Below are 23,162 nucleotides of genomic sequence, written 5' to 3' on the forward strand. Positions count from 1 at the left end.
CTTGGTTTATGGATTATCTTGGCAGAAGCTGGTCTGACCCTCCACAGAATTCCCCACAAACCTTCCATGTTCCTTTGCTCAGGCCAGTCATTGGTGCTGTTTGGCTGGGTCAGTTCCCCCAAATGGACCCATAACCCCAACTGAGCCAGTCCACCCTGAGCCATTTGGACATCTGCTTCAACCACTGCTAGGCTGCCTTTGGGGGTTGTGATTTCCCAACTCCTCCTTCTGGCCTTGCCATCCACCAAATGGGCTCTCTAGATCCCTTCTCCTGAGAGTCCTGAAAGGGGGGGTCACGTTGAGGACACAGCCTTCAGGTCCCTTTCCCCATCGGGATTCTGGTCTTCACCCCAGTTTTGTAGCCGGCTTAATTTCCGGCCTCACTGAAGCCTTCTCGTTCCTTGTAGTGGGCCGCTATGCCTTTCCCTTCTGTGTGGGAAGATGGTACCACCTCTCCCAACCCCTGTTGGAGGGATTCTGCCGCGGTTGTCCCCTTCCCAGTGATCCATTCTAGAGGAGGCCATTCTGGGTGCAAGGGCTGGGCTAATGGCCCCAGGCCTGCAGGCCCACCCAGAGACTCCACCGTACCCTTGAGTCAGCTCCTCATTCCACCCTTGAGGCAGCCTGGCCCGTGGCGGTGGGGGGCGTGGCGAGGGCTGGGGGCGGTGCCGTGGGCGGAGTTGGGTTGTGGGCGGACTCAGGGGCGGGGCTGAGAAGCGGAGAGTCCCCGGGCCGAGGGCAGCAAGTCGGTCTGGGGGCGGGGCCGAGAGCGGTGCTGGGGGCGGAGTCTGGCCGGGGCGGTGCTGGGGGCGGGTCCGAGGGCAGAGTCTGATCGGGGGTGTGGCTGAGGGCGGAGTCTGTACCGCGAAGTGCTGAGGTTAGAGCGGGGATGGGGCGGGCCCAAGGTGCTGAGGGTAGAGTCGGGCTGGGGCGGGGCTGAGGCCGGGCGCGAGGGCCGGACTGGCCCGGAACGAGCAGAGGGCCGGCCGCGAGCTTTGCGGAGGCGGGACTAGGCGAGTCCCGGGCTGAGCGGGGCGGGGGGGGCTGCCGGGGCGGGGCCGGGGCGGAGCCGGGCCGGGGCCGGCTGTCGGCTGCGCCCCTACTTCAGGTGTTGCGGCGGTTCCACGTCGCCAGGCGGTCCGCGGCTTCCGTGAGCTCAGGCTTCCCTCAGCGTCCGGAGCGCCGGCCCTTCGGCTCCCGCGCGGCCATGGCGGGGCCGGGCCCGGGCGCGGGGGACCCGGACGAGCAGTACGATTTCCTGTTCAAGCTGGTGCTGGTGGGCGACGCGAGCGTGGGAAAGACGTGCGTGGTGCAGCGCTTCAAGACGGGCGCTTTCTCGGAGCGCCAGGGCAGCACCATCGGCGTCGACTTCACCATGAAGACGCTGGAGATCCAGGGCAAGCGGGTCAAGGTGGGAGGCCCGGCCTGGGGTCGCCGCGCGGGGGTGGCCTGGCCCTCTCTGGCTGCCGCGCAGCCCGGGCTCCTACGGGCACCGGGTGTCGACCGGGGCCCCTAGAAGGCGCTCCCTCAGCGGGGGCGGCCCCAGGCCGCAGCGAGCGCCCCGGATTGTCCTGAGGATTCTGGCAAATCTCTTTCGATTCCCCCTTTCCCTTCCTCCTGTCGGAGCAGGCCCAGGCCTTGGGGTCTGGGTCAGGTTCAGTCCTCAGAGCGCCGGCCTTGGGTTGTGTGTGTGTGTGTGTGTGTGTGTGTGTCTTGGGGGTAGTGCGGGGGAGGAGGCCCCGCCCGCCGGAGCTTACACACCCTGGGGGCACTTTTGCTCCAAAATAACTTCGCCAGTGGAAGGCAGCAGAGCGCCTCGGAGTGCGGGGGACAGAAGGCCGCCTGGCTGGCCTGACCCTTCCCCACCGCGATCGAAGCCCCCAGCTCTGCCCTGGTGGGGGGAACCCGGCCAGAAAACTACACCCCCCCACGACTAGGAGGGATCAGGAAGTAGTTGTTTCTAGGACCGGAGGGCCAAAACTTTTTGTCAGAATTTCCGGCCTGGCCACGCCTCCCTGCAGTCTCTTTGTGGACCTGGTGGTGGAACTTTACTCGACGAGGGCCAGCACTGGGTCCCCTCCCCCAGCTGGAGTTTGATAGAAACTGAAAAGTTCACAGATACCGGAAGGTGGGGGAGAGGACCAAACTTTGGCAATGACTCTGAATAGAAACAGCAGGATGTAGTTGCCACAATGTCCTGGCAATGGTTTGATAAATAATACTTGTGATTAATGAATCAGAGTTTCTTAACCTGGCTACCAGCCCTCCGTAACAGAGTTAGGAGACCGTGGCTAGGGCAGAGCATTGTTTTTGCTCAGTAACTTAACTGAGCTGTGCAGAAATCTTTTCCATTCTTTCATGGTTTTCAGTTCACGTGATCTGCAGGACAGCTCTTAAGAGCACTGGGCAGGGGCAGCACAGGGCAAGTGTTATCTCCTGTTATCTCTGTGTTTTCTAGAAGTTGAGCCAGGGTATTGGAGTCCCTTGAGACCTGATGCTCTGGTGCTTTGCGTCCCTGGGCTGCTGTAGCCCTGCTCATGTTTGCCTTTTGCCAGGGTACTTAGCTCTTTGTTTCTGCAAAATTGGGATAATTTCTGGGTGTTGCCTACCTCCTGTCCCTCCATGGAGAAATAGTAAGCCAACAAACTTTACATGACCACAGTGCCTCTAGAGTTCATGTGCCACAGGAAGCAGAGACTCCCTGCCTGAAGGGTTTTGTTTTGTTTTGTTTTAAAGAATCTTTTGGGTTTCTGTGTGTTTCTGGTTTCCTTAGGATGGGAAAAAAAAAAAGAGCAAGGTGTGGCAGACAGCTTTGAGTCATTATTTGGGACCACCCCTTTGGAACAGGTGGCGAGGGAAGGGCTGTAGGATGGGTGGAGTGCGTCTGTGGATGAGTTTGTGCCCTGTGATGATGCCAGCAGCCAGAGGGAAAGCGGAGTGCCTAAAATATAGGCATAAATAGCAGTGGTGTTCCTGCAAGCTGTCGGCCTTCTCCTGCACCCGAGTGTTTGTGGTGGCTGGGTGCTGACGGTGGTCAAGGAGGGGGCAGGGTGTTCCTGTTGACCTGGCAAGATAACAGCCTGTGCCCCAGTGGAGCCCAGGGTGTGCTGTGTACCCGAGCGCAGGTTATGCAATGCGGGGCAGGCAGTTCGTGATTTCCGTTCCTTATGGTCATCTCCACGTTGTTCTCAGGAGGCTGCCGGGTGGGATTGGGATCAGCACGGGGTAGGGATGGTAAAACCCCTTGGTAGTTATAACAGCTGACCCTCTTGAGAGGCCGTTGTGTGCCAGCCGATGTGCAGATGTGTTCTTATTAACCCTGTACTGGCATAGGACAGGCTGGCCCCAGGGCACAGCCAGTAACTGACTGAAGTGGGCATTTTTCTTCCAGTGTTTCTGACTCCAGAGCATCGAGGGCTTTCCCCTATGCCAGACTGCTTCTTAGAATCTGACTGGAGTGGGAAAGTCTTTGGCATTTATCTACCTCCTCGTTTTGCAGTCAGAGAAACCTGGGGCTCAGGGTGCTAAAGAGGCTTTGGATTGAAACTGAGCAGCAGTGGATGGGAGACAGTCCATCAACAGCAGTTTTGGGGCTCTACTGACTCAGCAGGAGCAAGTCATTTTTGCTTTCTGATTCTGTTTCCTCATCCATAAAATGCCTCGGAGGTGCCTTGGTTTTTTTTAAAAAAACTTCAGGTTTGTTAGAGTTAAATTTATACTCCTTAAGCTTCACCCATTTTAGGTGTACCGTTCTGTGAATTCTTTTTTTTTTTTTTTAAGATTTTATTTCTTTATTTGGCAGAGAGAGACACAGCGAGAGAGGGAACACAAGCAGGGGGAGTGGGAGAAGGAGAAGCAGGCTTCCCGCCAAGCAGGGAGCCCGATGCGGGGCTCAATCCCAGGACCCTGGGATCATGACCTGAGCCGAAGGCAGACGCCCAACGACTGGGCCACCCCGTTCTGTGAATTCTGACGAAATGTATACAGTCCCATAATCACTACCACAATCACAGTATAGAATACTTCCAGCAACCCACAAAGTTCCCTTGTGTCCCTTTGTGTCAGTGTCCTCCCTTCACCCCAGCCCCTGGCAGTCACGGATCTGTTTTCTGTCCCTATAGTTTCAGCAGTGTGATTTTTTTTTTTTTTTAAGATTTTATGTATTTATTTGACAGAGAGAGACACATCGAGAGAGGAACACAAGCAGGGGGGAGTGGGAGAGGGAGAAGCAGGCTTCCCGCCAAGCAGGGAGCCGGATGTGGGGCTGGATCACAGGACCCTGGGATCATGACCTGAGCCGAAGGCAAGACGCTTAACGACTGAGCCACCCAGGCGCCCTCAGCAGTGTGATTTTAACTGGAACCTTTGACGAACCAGATTTTATTGTTATTGTTCCTGCAGAAAGTGTGACCACATCAGGGATTTTGTTTAAAACCTTTCCAGGAGCTATCTGGGGCCGAGCAAGGATCCAGCATGATTCCCCAAAACTCCTCTCCTTGTTCTGCAGCTTTTGTTAGAGCTTGACGAGCCCAGAGATAGATCACCTGGTGTTTTTCCAGCTCCTCTGAGCTCCAGTGCTTGGGGGTGCTGTGAGGGTAAAGGGGGAAGGCCAAGAGGCCACAAGTTCAGAAGGGCCTTAACTAGCTTCTCACCCAGCCAGAGCAGAACCACTTTTATCCAGTTCTATATTGAGGTTCCACTTGTTTTTATTTGGCTGAAAAGTTCTGCTGCTAAAAAAATAAAAAAGTTTGCAACATCACAGATCTAATTAAACCCCTTTATTTCTATAGTCACTTCCTGTTGCAACCAGAATGACATCCGTACTCCTCACCTGAAGAGGTGGGCCCCTGTCTGCCTTGGCTGATTTACTGCCTTCCCTCTGCCCCTCACTCACTGCTCTCTAGCCTCGATAGCCCTTTCTGTCCTTCAGACATGCCTGCCTTGGGCTCTTTGTATCTGTTCCCCTGCCTGTCACAGCATGTCCCTACATCCCCCTGTTGCTTCATTTGGCTCCCACTGCAAATGCCTCCTCTTCAGAGAGAGGCCTTCCCTGACCTTCTGGACCCTCTGTCCCATTACAGGGTGAGTTCAGGGGTAAGTTCATAGCACTTAGCAGGACTTGAAATGACCTCATGTGTTGGTCTCCTCCTGTACAAGGTCTGTCCGCTCCTTGAAAGTGCAGGGATTTAGTCTGCTTTGTGGGCCTGTGAGTCCCCGCACCTACAACAGTGTTATATGCATGGTGCATAGTACATGTCTGGGAATTGATTTTTATTAATAGAGGGGAAGCTGAGGTCAAAATAAATGAAGTGACCAGCATGCCTAAGGCCACACACAAATCAGGGGCAAAACCAGGACTTGAACCCAGGGTCTGCCTGGGTCCTAAGCCCAGGGCTCATTTTTACACTTGCCACCCGTCTGAGTCCCTCTGAGTTCAAAATGATGACCCTGGGAATCTGCAAGTTAATGAATCTAGTAAAAAGACAGTTGCAGCCACTGTACTTTGAGAAACAGTGTGGACTTGGGCATTTTATAGATTTTTCAGTAGTAAGGGTTGAAGCCCTAGCAAGTTTCAGGATGTTTGTCTGCTACCAGAACATCTAGCCAGCTCTGAACAGCTCACCTAGCCTGCTGTGCTGGTTAGTAAGGCTCCATATAGGGTGATGGGTTCCTGTGCCCACCCCATGTGGATTCACACAGCTCTAGCTATGCAAGTTGAACTTCAAGAGCGAATCTGGGGGGCTGGGGGGCTGCATCTTCCAAACCAAATTTCAAAGGTGTAAAAGGGCAGACAGTAAAAAAAAAAAAAAATCTCCCTTTCACCTTTGTCCTCCTACCCCGCAATGCCCTCTAAGAAGAGGCAATTGGTGTTATTGGTTTCTTTTCTATCCTGAGAGTGCTATTGCGAATAAAACCAAGGAATTACAAATATGAGGACTTAAATTATTATGGCCATTGTTACTATTTTCCTCCTTATCTCAGACAGATGATTTCTTAACTCACCCTTCCCCCACCCTTTGCTCCCCGCCCCCGCTGCCCCCCAACCTCACTATCCCCCAGGAAATATCAGCCGGTTCTAAATCCTTAAAACATTCTTACTGCTCCTCTACTCTCTCTTATCTGGGACAACACAAAGGCCTGTTATGTAAACTCGTTTTGCAGATCGCTGGGGACACAGACCTCAAGTCCACACACAGAGGTTAGCCTTGTCGAATTGTACCCCCTTTATTCAGCTCTCTGTCGGGTTCACTCTCCCCTTATTGAGGATGTTGCCAGATCTCTCCTTCACAGAGGTAAAGTGTATGCCCTTGGGCCTTGGCTCTCAAGCTTCCCTAGGCCCTACAAGTCACCTTTGTTTTTGTAGCTGCTCCTGGCACTTCCCAAAGAGGGGGCAGGCAGGGAAATAGGAACTGCCTTCTTTTTAAAGTTTGCATCTTTGGTCCTTCCAATCAGGGGTCTGATTTTGCTATTTGGATCAGATGCTTTTCTGATTTGGATCGTATTGGTTTGACTTTTTCAGTTTTGATCAGAAATAGCATAAGGACTGTTAGATTAGAAAGAAGTTCTGGGTCATGCTGGTTGTCTGGAGAAATCTGTTCTTGAGGCCAATGACAGCCATCCCGTTGCAAAATAAACCTTGCCTCCTGAGGTTTCTAATAGTCCTGAGGTAGCGCGGGTTGTGGAAAGACAGTGGAAGGAGGGCCAGTGTTAGACCCACGAGGCACCATCTTAAAATCTTGACTTTGCCATGTAGTTCTTTGGGCATGTGACATCATTGCTTCTAATCTGCTTCCCTGTAAACCTCTTATCTTTAGGGACCTGGCCCATTGCAGATCATTAGGAAATGGGGACTGACGTTGGTGTGGAAATCAACTGGGAGAGAGAGCGGCATGGGGCTTCTCAGCTTGGGTGCCCAGCTGACCTTGTGCAAGTCACTTCACCTATCTGTTACTCCATCAGTGAGCTGCAGAAAGAATCCCTATCTCACCTACCCACACAGGGTTTGCTTGAGGTCACCCTGTGAGAAGGACCACCATCTTACAGAGTGGGACATGAAGGCCTGTATGTGGCAGATCGGAACAGAACCTGGCCTTCTGGCTCCTGGTCTGGTGCTTATTCTCACTGCTATGCTATGCCCTCTCCCACTGGCAGTATGCGCACAAACACCACACACGCACGGAAAGGTTTGGGATGAGTTTAATATCTGGGCCGTCATATATCACTTATATTTTACATTTTTTGTGTGTTTTGATTAGCAGTACCGTTATCAGTATCCTAATGCCAGGTGCTGGTTAAACAAACAAATCCTTATTCATTCAGGTGAATTGGGTGAATTGGTACATATGGCTAGTGTGAACAAACGAAAAAGCCCATCTTCTAGAATGGCTTACAAAATGCTGTTCTGTTGAACATAGAGCAACAGAACCTGAGCTAGTGCTGTTAGAGAGAGGATCTCTCCAACCTGCTGTGATAAATTGATAAGCAAGAACCATTGCTCATTAATAACTTCTGTATCTATCCCATGACATACATGGACTCCTCTGATCTTACTTGTACTCCTTTGCCTTGTAAACCTCCCTTTCTTGGACTGGAAAAACAGGAACTTAGTCCTACATGAGGTATGTAAACATTGTGAGTTCTTCGAGGTTTTCGCACCTGTTCGTCAGGTGACACCGTCCCGAATTTGGAGTGTGACTAAGGAGGAATGTGACTAATTTGTAAAAAAAAAAAAAATAGCAACCTAGAACCTGATGTGTCCATGGGTGCTGCCCCTTTCAAAATCGTCTCCTTGAGAAATTGTGTGCGTATTTCCCCAATGTTTGATCAGCTGTGACGATCCTTATTCACATTCTTCAGAGCCTGCAGCTCTTCCTTCTGGCAGGTCCTTCAGGGGTATATTTGAGAGTGTTCCATAGTGGTAGTGTTCTTCGGTCCAAAGTGAGGTCTAACCATAGAGTCACAATTCTGGTGCATGTCAGTCCAGGGGGCTTGCCCAAGGGCCCTGACAGCAATTGCAGTGTGTGTTGGGCAGCAACAGGTCATTGGAGTGTGTCATCTCTTGAGGCAACTGCTTTTTAAGGGGATGCTGGTCATCTTGATGCGAGAGGCCTGAAAGGTTGGCTTCCAGCTCACAGCTCATGGTTAGTGGGTTAGGTTAGCTGATGTGGATGGTGTTGGACATTTCATCACTGAAGGATCCCATCACTCACTGAAAAAAAAAAATCCTATAATTTCCAGTCAGGGAATCCCCACTCCTGCCATTTTGATGCCAGAGAAAGATAAAAATTAGATATTTTTTAAATTAATTAATTAATTAATTAATTAATTAATTTTAAAAGATATTTATTTATTTGACAGAGAGAGAGAGAGAACAAGTAGTCAGAGAGGAAGTCAGAGGGAGAGGGAGAAGCAGGCTCCCCGCTGAGCAGGGAGCCCAATGTGGGGCTCGATCCCAGGACCCTAGGATCATGACCTGAGCCGAAGGCAGTGGCTTAACCGACTGAGCCACCCAGGTGCCCCCAAAATTAGATATTTTTAAAATGAAAAATATTCTGGGGCACCTGGGTGGCTCAGTTGGTTAAGCATCCAACTCTTTTTTTTTTTTTTAAAGATTTTATTTATTTATTTATGAGAGGCAGAGGCAGAGGGAGAAGCAGACTCCCTGCGGACCAGGGAGCTTGATGTGGAACTCAATTCCAGGACCCCAGGATCATGACCTGAGCCAAAGGCAGACGCCTAACCGACTGAGCCACCCAGGTGCCCCACCATCCAACTCCTGATTTTGGCTCAGGTCATGATCTCAGGGTCGTGAGATCGAGCCCCAGGTCAGGCTCCATGCTCAGTGGGGAGTCTGCTTGAGATTCTCTTTCTCCCTTTGCCCCTTTCCCCAACTCATGCTCTCTCTCAAATAAATAAGTAAAGAAATAATCTAAAAAAAAATAAAAAATGTTCCATTTACATTTTCCAATGAAAAGCTTTGATTTTTTGTTTGTTTGTTTAACTTGTTTTTTTATTCTTGGGTTTTAACTCTCATGGGTACACAAATAGCAGATGATTTCATGATAAAAAAAGTAGAATTTAGCTGTCAGAATAAACTTCAGTTTGCTATCAATTGTTAATATCTTCCGTGTTTACATTATAGATAATTACATAGAAAAAGATCGGTTTTATAAAATATGTGAACATTCTTTGAAATACATAGAAAAAAATCTATTTTATTTTATTTTTTTAAAGATTTTATTTATTTGAGAGAGAGAATGAGAGCACAAGAGGGAAGAGGGTCAGAGGGAGAAGCAGACCCCCCGCTCAGCAGGGAGCCCGATGCGGGACTCGATCCAGGGACTCCAGGATCATGACCTGAGCCGAAGGCAGTCGCTTAACCAACTGAGCCACCCAGGCGCCCAAAAAAATCTATTTTATTATTGAAATCACAAGGTAAATACCTCAGTGTAAACTCTGACTCTAGGGTTTTCTTTGGGTTCTTTTCCCCAGAATAAGTCCTTGGTAAGTGTTGGCTGAATGAACAGAGAGGGAGGGAGAGAAAGAGAGAGAAGGGAGAGGCTTCTAAGCAGGAAAGGGTATCAGTAAACCTCTGCTTGAAGGGTTGGGTTCATGCAGGAGCTTAAGGGCTCCTGGCCAGGGAGGGGAGGTAAATGTCAGGTGAAAACGGGAGACCTTATAGGAACTCTGTGTTCTGTTTTGTTTTGTTTGATTTTATGACTTTTGAGAAATAGTGTCACCATAGTGCAAGTTGATGGGGAAAGTTTTTGTAGACTAGTTTGCTAAAAAGCCTAATCTCTTAAAATTTAACTGGCGAAGTTCGGCTAATTTGATGTGAAACAGTCATGGTTGGTATTTTCAAGCCTAGTGTGAAAAACTCATTAAGTATTAAAAGGACTCCAAACTATAGAATTCCAGCTAGATTCTTCTTTTTGCCACTCAGGGGTTCCCCTGCCTCTGAGCAGGAGCGTGATAATGGATGGAAGGCCGTGGTGTGTTAAGATGTTTTGGGGCAGTTTGCTCTGTGTGTGTACATGTATGTATACATCAGCAGATTATTGTTTTGCTTTACGTGAGTTGGCCTTACTTGACTGTCATTTTTTAAAAGATTTTTTAAATTTATTTTAGAGTGAGTGAGAGTGTGAGTGGGGGGAAAGGCAGAGGGAGAATAGAGTCCCAAGCGGACTCCGCGCTGAGGGCAGAACCCGAGGTGGGGCTCGATCCCACAACCCCGAGATCATGACCTGAGCTGAAATTAAGAGTCAGACGGATGCTCAACTGACTGAATAGCCCAGGTGCCCCCTTGACAATTTTGTCTAAAGTAGCACTCTACCAAGTTCCTTAAAAAAAGTCTTTATTGAGATATAATCCGTATACCATAGAACTTCCCCATTTAAAGTGTTCGGTTCACTGTGGTGTTGTATACTCACAGAGTTGTATAACCATCACCACAATCAATTTTCAGATATTTGCATTGCCCCAAAAGAAACCTGCTACCCCTGAGCAGTCATTCCCATTCCTACCTCCCTATAACCCCTGGCAACCACTTGTCTACTTTCTGTCTCTATAGGGTTGCCTGTTCTAGACATTCCAGATAAATGGAAACCTACAATATTGTGGGTTTTCCTGTGTCTGACTTCCTTCACCAAGCATAATGTTTTTGGTCTTATTGCCTTGCTTTGTTTTTTTCTTCCTAGCACTTACTACCACCCCACGTCTTGCTCGCGTGTTTGTTCCCAGGCCCGGGAGGGCATGTGAGCTCTGCTGTGTGCCCGCACTTAGCACTGCACCATCTCTGTTGTTGTTGAATGACCTACATGAAGCTCTCTGCCCTCACTGTTCAGTGACTGACTTTCTGCGTCACAAAGTATGTCTTGGCCTCTGTTGGATCTCTCTCCCATGCCGTCTTCTTAGTAATTTGGAAATACATATGTCCTGTCTCTATTCATCTTGTTAAATGTTAAATACATATTCAAATTTATATTTTCCTACCTGTGGTCTAGAATTAGTATTTATTCCTTTGACCCTAAGAGGACAAGAACCTTGGCACACTTTTCCTCCCTCCTCATTGCCTCCCCACCCCCAGTTTCCACATTGAAATCATCTGGGATTCGAGAGCCAGATCATTATTGATTTTTTTTTTTTGACATTTTGCATCAACAGTTATTTTAATTCCTTTAATTTATTTAATTTATTTAATTCCAAGTTTTATTTATTTATTTTTGGTTTACTGTTTTTTTATTGCTTTAGTTCATTGGCATTTTGCTTGAATTGTTCCTCAAGTGATTCTTTCAGAAAGAATCTGTAAGTGACTCTTGAAATCAAGTGACCCTTGATTTCTAATGTTCTGAAATCTTACCATAGTGTACCTAGGTTGTGGGATATTTTTTCATTCACCTTCCTCTGAACTCAGTAGGTATAACCAGAGTGAAAATTCCTGTATTTCTAAAGGTCTAAGGATTTTTTTTTTTTTAAGATTTATTTCTTTATTTTAGAGAGAGAGGAGCAAGCAAGCATGGTGGGGGAAGGAACAAAGGAAGAGGGAGAGAGAAACCCAGGCAGACTCTACGCTGAGCGTGGAGCGGACATGGGGCTCGATCTCAGGACCCTGAGATCATGACCTGAGGCAAAACCAAGAGTCAGATGCTTAACCGACTACATCACCCAGGCGCCCCTAAAGGTCTAAGGAATTTTTAACCAACTGAGCCACCCAGGCGCCCCAGGTCTAAGGAATTTTTAAAAATGTATTTGATTAGCTCCTATTCTCCCCTCTGGAGCTTGCATGGTACAGGAGCTGGAATTTAGGGTCTGTTCTTCACATCTCTTACCTTCTCCATCTCAACAGCATGGTGCTCTATTGTGCTGTGTTCTGGACAAACCCTGGGCTTCACCTTCCAGTACACTGATTTCCTTTTCAGCTGTGTCTGTTCTTTTTTTTTTTTTTTTTAAGATTTACTTATTTTAGAGAGAGAGAGAGCATGAGTGGGAGGGGCAGAGGGAGAGGGAGAGAGATTCTTAAGCAGACTCTGAGCACAGTGCTGAGCACAGACTCAAGCTCATGCTGAGCGCAGCGCCCAACCCAGGGCCCCATCCCAAGATCATGACCTGAGCCAAAATCGAGAGTCAGACGCTTTAACCAACTGCGCCACCCAGGCGTCCCTCAGCTGTATCTGTTCTGACCATTCATTCCATCTCTTGTTTTATTTTGATAATTACAATTTTAGTTTCCAAGATCTCCAGTTCGTTCTTTTTCATATCAGTAATATTTTCATTCTGCAGATATTATTAATACTCTTATTTTTCCCAACTTTTTGTTATGAAAACTGTCAAGCATATAGAAAAGCTGAAAGAAGAGCACAATAAGCCCCAAACCTATCCTCCACCTAGATTCAGCAGTTGTTCTGTTTTACTCTGTTTGCTTCGTCTTTCTGTATATGTAATATACCTTTTTTTTAATTTGAAAGTAAGTTGCAGATAACATGATATATCACCCCATAGCTCAACATACAATTTTTAAGAATGGGCATGATTTTTTTTTCTATTTTTTAAACTCCAGTGTAGTTAACATACAGTGTTATATTAGTTTCAGGTATACAGTATAATGATTCAACAGTTCTATACATTGTTCAGTGCTCTTCGTGATAAGTGTACTCTTAACCCCCTTTATCTATTTCACCCATCCCTACTCCTATCTCTGGCAGCCACTAGTTTATTCTCTGTATCTAAGGTTGTTTGTTTGTTTGTCTCTTTTCGTTTGTTTGCTCATTTGTTTTCTTTTTTTTCATTTGTTGTGTTTCTTAAATTCCACATGAGTGAAACCATATGGTATTTGTCTTTCTCTGTCAGACTTATTTTACTTAGCATTATACCCTCTAGGTCTGTCCATGTTGTTGCAAAGGTCTCATTCTTTTTTTATGGCTGAGTAATATTCCATTGAATATATTTACCACATCGTCTTTATCCATTCTTCTATGGTTGGGTGATTGGGTTACTTCCATGTCTTAGCTATTGTAAATAATGCTTCAGTAAACATAGGGGTATATATATCTTTCAGAATTAGTGTTTTCATTTTCTTTGGGTAAATACCCAGGAGTAAATACCCACCAGATTATTGGATCATAGGGTACTTCCATTTTTAATTTTTTGAGGCGCCTCCATACTTTTTCCCACAGTGGCTGCACCAGTTTGCATTCCCACCGGTGGTGTGTGCAAGGCTTTCTTTTTCTCCACATCCTCACTAACACTTCCTATTTCTTTCTTTTTTTATTTTTTTTAAGATTTTATTTATTTATTTGAGAGAGAGAGAAAGAGTGAGCGGGGCAGAGGTGTGCCTGGGGTGGCTCAGTTATTAGGCATCTGTCTGCGGCTCAGGTCATGATCCCAGGGTCCTGGGATGGAGCCCCACATCGGGCTCCCTGCTCGGTGGGAAAGCCTGCTTCTCCCCCTCCCACTCCCCTTGCTTGTGTTCCCTCTCTTCACTGTGTCTCTCTGTCAAATAAATAAATAAAATCTTAAAAAAAAAAAAAAGAGTGAGCAGGGGGGAGGGACAGAGGGAGAGGGAGAAGCAGACTCCCCTCTGAGCAGACAGCCCGATGTGGGGTTCAATCCCAGGACCCTGGGATCGTGACCCAAGCCAAAGGCAGACGCTTAACCAACTGAGCCACCCGGGCACCCCAATCTTCCTATTTCTTGTCTTTTTTATTTTAGTCATTCTGACAGGTGACAGGTGGTGACATCTCATTGTGGTTTTGATTTTTATTTCCCTGATAAGAATAAGCACAATGCTTTTAACACACCTAAGTAAATCAGTACAGTTGAACCTCGAACAACTGGGTACACTTCTGTGCAGATTTTTTTTTTTTTTTAATTTGACAGAGAGATAGAGAGCACAAGTAGGCAGAGCGGCAGGCAGAGGGAAAGGGAGAAGCAGGCTCTCTGCTGAGCAGGGAGCCTGATGCGGGGCTCGATCCCAGGACCCTGGGATGATGACCTGAGCTGAAGGCAGCCGCCCAACCGACTGAGCCACCCAGGCACCTCTGTGCAGATTTTTTATAGTACAGTTCTGTAAATTTTCTTATGACTTTCTTAATAACATTTTCTCTAGCTTATTTTATTGTAAGAATACAGTATATAATACATATAATATACAAAAATATGTGTTAATCGACTGTTTATGTTATCTACAAGTCTTCCCATCAATAGTAGGCTATTTGTAAAGTTTTTGGGGAGTCAAAAGTATACACAGATTTTTGACTGCCCAGGGGGTTGGTGCTCCTGACCCCATGTTGTTCAAGGGTCAAATGGTATTTCTATAAAATAGCATCTACTGTCTAGTCGATTTTTAAGTTTTTCCACCTTTCTCCCTCAAGTTTTTTATAGTGTTTTTCCTCTTTTAATTTTTGTTCTTTTTTTGAAAGACTTTATTTGAGAGTGAGCACGAGCAGGGAGAGGGGTAGAGGGAGAAGGAGAAGGAGACTCCCAGCTGAGCAAGGAGCCCGATGTGGAGCTCAATCCCAGGACCCTGAGATCATGATCTGAACTGAAGGCAGATGCTTAACTGACTGAACTACCTAAGGCGCTGCAGTGTTTTTCCTCTTTGAACCAGAGTCCAGTAAAGTTTGGTCCAGAACAACACCTTGCTTTTTTTTTTTTTTAATGACTTTTTGTTGTTGTTGTTGTTAATGATACTGATTTTGGATACCGATTCACTTCCTGGATTTGTCTCATGGTTCCCTTGTGGTGTGTTTGCACTTGTTCCTTTGTCTCCTGTATTTCCTGTAAGCTGGAGGTTGAGTTAGAGCTCACTTCGACTTGGGTGGGACACGGCAGGTGGCACAGGAAGCCAGGTTCCCACATTGGTACTGATGCCTTGGTTTGATCACTTGGTTGGGGTTGTGTCTACCAGATTTCTCTATTCACATTTATTGTTAAAAGATTCCTTTTTGCTCTGTTAAATTTGTTTCCTGGGATATCACTTAAGAGTCGTGGCCTTGAGCTGGCCTTTTCTGCCTGGAGCAGTGGACAAGATGAAATGGGATTCCAAGGAGAAAATGCCTGGAACTTTGAAAGTGTTCTGTCCAGCTTAATTACAGTTGTTGGTAGATGTGACCATCTGACACCCTGAGACATAAACTGCATATTGGGGAGATCATTAGATGGCGACTAGTTGATGGTTTGTCTGTCCGTTCTATAACTACCTCCTCTTTCCCAGGCACTGTTCTAAGCTCAAGAGAAAAAAGGATGAGTAAGAGACAGTCCCCGTTCTTCAGGAGCTCTTAACTGGTCAGGGGCACAGACAGGTAAACAGCTAGCATGCAGTGCTATTAATGTCGTTGCCCAGTTTCTGAACCAGGAATTGGAACACATGGCCTGACAAGTATGTGTGTGTTTATTTTAGCGACAGCAAGACCGAATATTGAAAATTAGGACCGTCCCTGCAAAGCAGGGCCCTGTGGTTGCCATGGCTGTCAGAGGGATGTCTGCTGAATGCCACAGGGGCACAGAGGGGGCAGCAATCCGCTCTCCCCAGGGTCACGGAGGCAGTGAGTTTCATGATACGTAGGCCCTGAAGGATACGTGAATTTCCCAGTGAGGAAAGATAGAAGGGGCTTTAGCTACCAAAGCCATATATGTGCAAAGTCAGGGAGGTGTGGAAGAGGAAGTGTGGGTGTTTGTCCAAGTCGAGCGTAGCTGGAGTGTCAGGGGAGATGAGATGATGCAGGGGGCTCAGCGCCAGACTTCTGATCGTGGAAGGTGCGTCACCTGTGTCCTGAGGGCTGTGGTGGCCCTTTGTGTGGGAGACCCACTGTTTGTCCCTGAGGCTTGATGCCAGCTGGAGGCACCATCAGCCGTGACAGAGCGGAGGGGCGGCCAAGGGGTCAAGGCTGAGTGGGGCTCCCAGCTTGGCGCACTCTTCATTAACCCTGGTGTCAGGGTGCAGGAGGGACAGTGTGAGGGAAGGCAGAGCTCATTTTGGGATGTAGTGCATCTGATCCCTCTCTAGGCTGGGTCCTTGCTGCAGAGGAATTTTGGAAAAAGAGAAGCAGATGGGCGTAAGGGAATTAGTGTGGAGGCTCCGAGGGCTCCATGACACCATTTACCCAGGAAGTCGGAGCTCATGGCCATGGCTTTAGGAATGCTGTCATCGCTTGCTCTCAGCTTCTCCTGGTAGGCATAGGTTGTTGCCACAAGGAGCCAGCAGTCCACCTGTTAGTTATGGGCTCTTCCCAGCCTGGCGGGCCTGCCTGACCACCGAATCGGGGAGGGGGGCTCCTGGCACCCTGCTTCGGTCGGGTCACTCTCTGTTGCCCCGTAGTGCTTAAGGGGGCCTGTGAGTGTGGTTTGGTAGCAGCAGGGAAGGAGGCCACAGAGGAAGGACTTGGGTTGTGCTAGGTGATCTCGGCTTCCCTGTGAGAGGGAGGAGGGGCATCCCTGGGGAGCCAGTGGTCCTTTGCGAGCGACCGAGGCAAGACTCCTTGGTCAGAGGCTTTGGTCTCTTTCCCACATCTCGTCTTTTCCCCATCGAGACTGTTCAGGAAGGGGTTTGACTGATTCCTGCAGGAGGTATGAATCATCACTGAGGTTTCTCAGAAGAAACAAAACAAAATAAAGCATTTAAGGATTCTGGAGGAGCCTTGCACACAGTAAAGGGCATGGGCTTTTAGAGTCAGACAAAGCTCTTCTGCCACTGCTTCCCTGTGACCCCTCATGTAGACAGTAGTAAGACTTACCTTCTAGGGTTGTGAGGATGAAACGGGCTGGCAGAGGTGAATGCTAACACAGGTGGTGCCTGGAGGTTCTCGAAGCACGTTAGAACCCCTCCTGCGCCACGTGCTCCTGCCAGCCCTGCAGAGTGGGACTGGTCACCGCTGTACCCAAGTTCCTGGTGAGGAAATACCGACTCCAGGTAACTACTGGAACCATCCTTGACCCCTCTGCTGATGGAGTAGAATGGGAACCTGAGATTCCTGATCACTCGTTCACTTCCAGTGACAGATAACCTGCCAAGGAGGGTTGCCTTGTAACAAGGGACAGAGAGAGATCTGTGACACTGGGACCTTGGGCAGCTGTGTTTAGGGGGCAGGAGGAGTCTTGAGCTCAGGAGTATGCCCGCAGCCCTTGCTGCCCGCTGCAGAGAAGCCGTCTGTGTTCAGGACCTTGTTGTTTGCCCCTCCCTGGGTCACTAGCCTAGGGTGTTCTTGCCCTGCTCTCCCTCCCTTGGCTTCTGCCCCCCTGCCTGCCCACCTGCCAGCTAACATACTGGATGTTTGGCAGCTTCTCACTATTGCTCCTAAGAGTAACCCGTGTCTCGGTTCTGGCTTGTTGGGAAGCCCCAGGCTGTGCTCTTCCCTGGAGGACTGAGGCAGGAGAAGTGACAGCGGCTGGCCAGAGGAGTGGCCTGCAGACTCCACCTCCTGGGTCAGCTCACCGCATCCCAAGACATCATGAAAAATAGCTCAGGAACTCGTATTTGGGTCAGTCTGACCAGTTTTCAGAGTTTTGTCCTGAGAACTAATTTTTCCAAGGTCTTTTTCTACTATGAAGAAGCAAGGAACTTTCCACTGTTTGTTTTGTCATGCAGGAGAAAGACCGTTCACATAAAATCCTCTTCTATTTCCACTGGTGGAGACAGTGCTGGACATAGGTTTTGGAAACTGAACCACTAATGGTGCTTTTTTTTTTTTTTTTTTAAGATTTATTTATCTATTTGAGAGAGAGAGAGAAAGAGAGCATGAGTGGGAGGGCAGAGGGAGAGGGACGGAATCTCAAGCAGACTCCCCACCGGGCATGGAGCCCAACACGGGGCTTGATCTCACGACTCTGGGATCATGACCTGAGCTGAAATCAAGAGTTGGATGCTTAACCAACTGAGCCACGCAGTCACCCCGCTAATGGTGCTTTTAACCTAATGAGCAGACTTGATTTCCCACTGGGGCACATAGGAAGCCACTCCTTAGGGACAGCAGGCACAAATCCCTGGAAAGCAGGTTTAGCCCCACCGTACCTCTTGTCCTCCTCTTGTTCCCTCTCACTGGCCTGACTACCAGGCCCTGCCTTCAGTTCCTTTATTGTTGAGTACCTGGGTCTGTGCCTGGTTGCTGGTGGCACAAAGGAGTAAGATGGGGTCTCTCCCCTCAAGAGCCCATTCTCGATAGCAAGAGAGAGACTTACAAACCAAGAGCCCCACATAGACAGCCCTAGGCCAGTTCCCACTAAGAAACCTGTTTTTTGGTGCCTACAGAATGGTGATGTGCTGCTTTGTTTTTAATTGGATTTGCTTTAGGCTGGACAATCTTTTCTGTTGCCTTGCTGCATTTTATGTTCCTTGCCTGCCCCCAAACGCACCTTAGTTTGGGACACTTGAATTAAATGTTGAACATACTCTGCAGTGTGTGCTGTTACAGAGGCAAGAACACAGATGCTAGGGAACAGGAAGGCAAGAAATGAATTCTGCTCTGGGCTGGGGCTTGGTCCTGTGTGTCAGGGAAAGCTCTACTGACCAGGTGACTTTTGAACAGGGTCCTGAAGGTTAGGTAGGAGTTCACCAAAAGATCAAGATGAATGCAATCTATCCTAGGAAAAGAAGATAAAGACAAGAATATGCCGTCATGGGTATAGGGACTCAGAGGGACAGTGTAAACAAGGAGTCATTAACTGTGAAGCTTAGAAGAGAAAATAAGCCTCATCTCTTACCCTGAGACTGTGCTTCCCAGATTGAGGCAGCGATACATGGGCCCGAGCCTTCTTGTCACCAAGGCAGAAGAAGGACCTGAACAAGACCCAGAACCCTTGCAGCCTGGAAATGCCCACCCCCACACTCAGAAGAGGGGAGCCACCCCCACCCGCACCCATTTGAAACTTACCTGACTGACCTCTCCTGAGTGGGAGTGGGGGCAGCTCCCCTTTTCTGAGTGTAGATGCTCTGGGAGCCCTTCTCCATCCTAACTGGGCCTCACTCCTACTCTCCGTGCCCAGCAGATGCTTCTGAACTTCACTCCAGATGTCAGGAGCCCTAAAAATTTCCCCTGAAGTCCGATGTAAGATAAGAAGGCCTGGCTTGGGGAAGGTAGGAGAGGCGGGCAGCGTGCCAGGCGGGAAGTGGGAGAGTTAGGGAGGGCGGGCTGGGGCATAACCCACAGTACAAAGTCCCTGCCTGTTTGGCAAGTGAGTGTGCGGGCAGAGGACTTCAGCGGGTGGGGTGTCGGTTTCAACTTGGTAGATGCTCTCGGTGGTTTCAGGCTGAACACTCACAGTCTCATTAGGATGCGAAGACCCAATGGTTCGCTTTCCTAAGCCAAGTCCTGGAGCCTGAGCTGCTAGATGGAGATCCGGCGGGGCAGGGTGACAGGCTCTAAGGGCAGGAAGGGTACTCATCCATCTAGCATGTATTAATCAAGCACCTTCGACATGCTAGGCAGTATGCTGGGTTCTGGGCATATGTGGAAAGCCAGCCAGCCAGGCTCTGCCCTCATGAAACTCCTATGAGAGAGAACAGGAAACATTTAAAAAGTGCATATGTGTGAATGCTGCCTTCAGAGAAAAGTAAATCGGGGTGAGGGGACAGGATGGGCTGCTCTTTTAAGAAAGGGGAATCATGAAAGACCCGTGAGCACAACTGATACTTGAAAGCAGGCAGGAGTGAAGGGAGGCGGCAGTCATGTGCTGGCCTGGGAGAAGAACACTTCAGGAAGGGGAATGTCAAGGGCAGGGGTCTTGGTATAGAGACCTCCGAGTGCTCAGGGACCGGCCAGGAGCAAATACGGCTGAAGTGAAGTTATGTGTGAAGGCAGATAAAGTCCAGGCTGCAGGTCCTTTAGGCCTTTCTGGGGTGGAGAGCCAAGGAGCGACAAGATCCTACTTAACACTGTTTTAGGGGCTCCACATCGGCTGCTGTGTGGAGAATGGACTGCAGTGCGGGCGGAGGCCCGGGGCAGGGTTGAGGCTGGCTGCGGTGGCTGTGGTGTGAGGCTTGGTGACAGCCAGTGTGGAGGGGAGGGAGCAGCAAAGGACTCGGTGCCCATGGGCCCTGCTGAGGACAGGGAGCAGGGAAGAAGACAGACAGACAGACAGATGGACGTGGGCCTGCCTTTCTGCTCTGTGCACTGGGCTGGTGGTCTCTGCCTGCAGGCTCTGACGGGGAACCAGCCTGCTGCCTCAGAACCCCACAGCATCCATGTGGGGGGTTCTGCTCTGGCTTCTGGGAAATAGAGCCTGCAGCTGTCCTCTCCGATGGACGGCTCAGGATAGCCCCAGTGTGCTTGCCTGCCTCCTCACCTGCCTGTCTCTTGAGTAGCTAAGGTGGCTGATGACACTTATTAAACTTTCGCCCAGACCCCCTTGGGGCCCTGCCTTACGGCAGGTGCGGGGCTCCGACAAAGGAGCTTTGCTTGGCTGCTGGGAAAGTAGGCCCTCACCTGGCTTGGCTTCTCCCACCTGTTTTGGAACACAGAGGGCATTTGGGCCAAGAGATTGAGCCTCCTCTATGAAACCTTCCCCGCGATCCCACAGTAGGACCCCGCTCCACTCAGCAACCCAGGTGATACTTGGCAAACATCAGTCAGAGTGCCTCTCGTCTCAGCCTGGGCTCCCTCTGGAAAACGAGAGCCTGAGACACAGGCTTGCACGCAGCTCATTTGTTTTGGTGACCGGAGAGAGTAAAACAGGAGGAAGGAAGTGCTACAAGGCTGCATCCTCAAGTTGGTCCCTGCCACGGGCAAGTGGGGCTTGATCTGGCCGGGCATCCCTTGCTCCCCGTTGGCCAAGGGTTGATCCGTAGGGTGGTAAGGCCCTCTCACTTCTGGGTCACGAATGCATGAATGCTTGGTTTCCCACAGGCCTCCCGGGCTGGAATCGGAGAGGATCCAAGGCAGGCAGCGAGGCTCTTTAGGCTGTTATACTGTGTGGGCTGGTTGCTGCTGCAGTGGGCTGGAGTTCAGGGGGGCTGCTAAGATATGTGAGGTGGGATAAAAGAGATGTCTAATACGAATTTCCTTGTTTCAGACAGTCTTCAATGGCTTCTCATTGCCATAAAAATAAAATCCGTACTCGACGTCGGCCTGTAAGATCCTGCATGTTCTGGCTTCCGCTGCCCCTGACCACATCTCCTTCCATGTGCCTTCTTCACTGCCATCTGGCCACACTGCCCTTTCTGTATCTCCCAACACGGCGAGCTTTGTCTTTCTGGACACTGTGGCACTGTTCCCTCTGCCTGAACACTGTCCCCATGCCTGGCTTCTCATCATCAGGTCTCAGCTTGAGTGTTACCTTCTGGGACCACCCCAGGAGGCCCCTATCCCAGGGAGTCTCTCCCCATTATCCTTATTTTCTGCAGAGTGCTCATTATCCTTCTCTGCAAGGGTCCTATTTGCATTCTTCTTGTCTGTCTTCTTTTGCTGGGATGTGAGCTCTGTTTTTGTTTTATTCCCTGCAGTCTCCCCAGCTCTTGAACAAAGGCTGGCCCATGGCAGAAATGCAGTACATAGTAGACGAAGAAATCAATGACCCATGCACACAGCCTGATATAGTTTTCTTTGGGCATTTTATATATTCTATCTCGCATTAAAGCTCCTTTCTTATATTTAAAACACTAACCAAAAATTGTACTAGCACAGTAAATATTGTTAAATGGATGCTTTTTTTTTTTTTTAAAGACTTTATTTATTTATTTGATAGAGAGCAAAGCACAGGGAGAGGCAGGCAGAGAGAGAGGGAGAAGCAGGCTCCCTGCCAAGCTGGGAGCCCAATGTGGGACTCCATCCCAGGACCCCGAGATCATGACCTGAGCTGAAGGCAGCCGCTTAACTGACTGAGCCACCCAGGTGCCCCTAAAGGGATGCATTTATCCAGCACCTTCTCTATGTTAGACACTGTACACACTGAATCTGTTATTTGGCCCTTACTGTACCTTTTTTTTTTTTTTTAAACAGATGGGAAACTGAATTAAGTTGTAGCTCAGAGACACTATGCTGGAAAGTGATGGAACTGGTTTACAATCTCAGGCCTGTTGGACCCCGGAGCACTGACACTGCTCTTTTCATTCCCTTCCTCTAATGCGGGAGAGTAGGATGAGAATATTACCAGTCATGGGAAGGACCTACTTTCCAGAAATATCTCCTCCATTGCTGCCCAAATTTCACCAATTGGTTGACCTAGATACCTTAATCTGGAGCTATTTTGTTGGTTTTTAATTTAGTTTTTAATTTTTATTAGAGTTACATATGTGTATGGTTTAAAGAGTCATTAGGTTCAACAAGACTTGTTACAAAAAGGTCTCCTGATACCCCCACCTCCAGCCTCTAGGGGTAATCAGCTCCAGCTCTTTTACAGGTGATAGGATTTTTCTATTTCTTTTGCTTATATTGCAACCCATCCCCCTTCCCCCCCCAGTTATAGCATAGTTTGTTGACTTCTGACTTTGGAAGGTGATGGTTAACTAACTCTCAGTGCTCCCCCCAGCCCCCATCGTACACGTACACACTTTGCATCCTCCCAGTAGAGTTGTGTGGCAATAGTGATTAGATCATAATTACATTCCTTTCAGCTCTCTTCCCAGAGTGTATTCTGAATTTGCTCACTTCTCCCTTCCTCCACTGTTACCACCCTGGTCCAACCACTGTCTTTTACCTGGATTATGGCCATTGCCTCCTAACTTGTCTCCCTGTTTCTGTCTTTGACCTCTTTTGATCTCTTCTCAGTACAGCAACCAGAGAGATCCTGTTAAAAAGTAAGCCTGATTGGCTCAAAACTCCCATGGCTTCCCACTTTGCCTCAGAATGAAGTCCAGATTTCTTACTATGATCTAGAAGTCACTGCGTGATCTGGGCCCCTTGATACTTCTCTGTCATCCCTTATTACCCTTTCCCTTTTTTTTTTTTTAATTTTATTTATTTATTCATGAGAGACAGAGAGAGAGACAGAGGCAGAGGGAGAAGCAGGCTCCCCGCGGAGCAGGGAGCCCGATGCGGGACTCGATCCCAGGACCCTGGGATCATGACCTGAGCCGAAGGCAGACGCTTAACCGACTGAGCCACCCAGGCGTCCCCCCTTTCCCTTTGTACTCTGCTCCAAACACCCCAATCTTCTTGCTTGCTTTGTGTCTGCCTCAGGGCCTTTGTACTTGCTTTTGTCTATTCCTGGAATGCTTGTCTCCCAGACATTTGCAT

At 48.8% G+C, this 23,162-nt stretch overlaps 1 protein-coding gene across 2 annotated transcripts in view; it reads left to right on the forward strand.

The window, feature by feature from the left end:
* Positions 1-1,054: 1,054 nt before the first annotated feature.
* RAB43 (RAB43, member RAS oncogene family) overlaps positions 1,055-23,162 on the forward strand; it is a 40,158-nt gene continuing 18,050 nt past the window's right edge. The window contains exon 1 of one of the 2 annotated variants that reach the window (XM_064591388.1): positions 1,055-1,411. In XM_064591388.1, the coding sequence (XP_064447458.1) occupies positions 1,208-1,411 (204 nt within the window). In that variant the 5' untranslated portion in view covers positions 1,055-1,207. The remainder of the gene's footprint in view (positions 1,412-23,162) is intronic. The other variant, XM_045904241.3, reaches the window with a different exon arrangement.

This window comes from Mirounga angustirostris, unplaced genomic scaffold, assembly GCF_029215605.1.
Source record: "Mirounga angustirostris isolate CCGP_5_RB_7025 unplaced genomic scaffold, mMirAng1.0.hap1 SCAF_1, whole genome shotgun sequence".
Lineage (NCBI taxonomy): Eukaryota > Metazoa > Chordata > Mammalia > Carnivora > Phocidae > Mirounga > Mirounga angustirostris.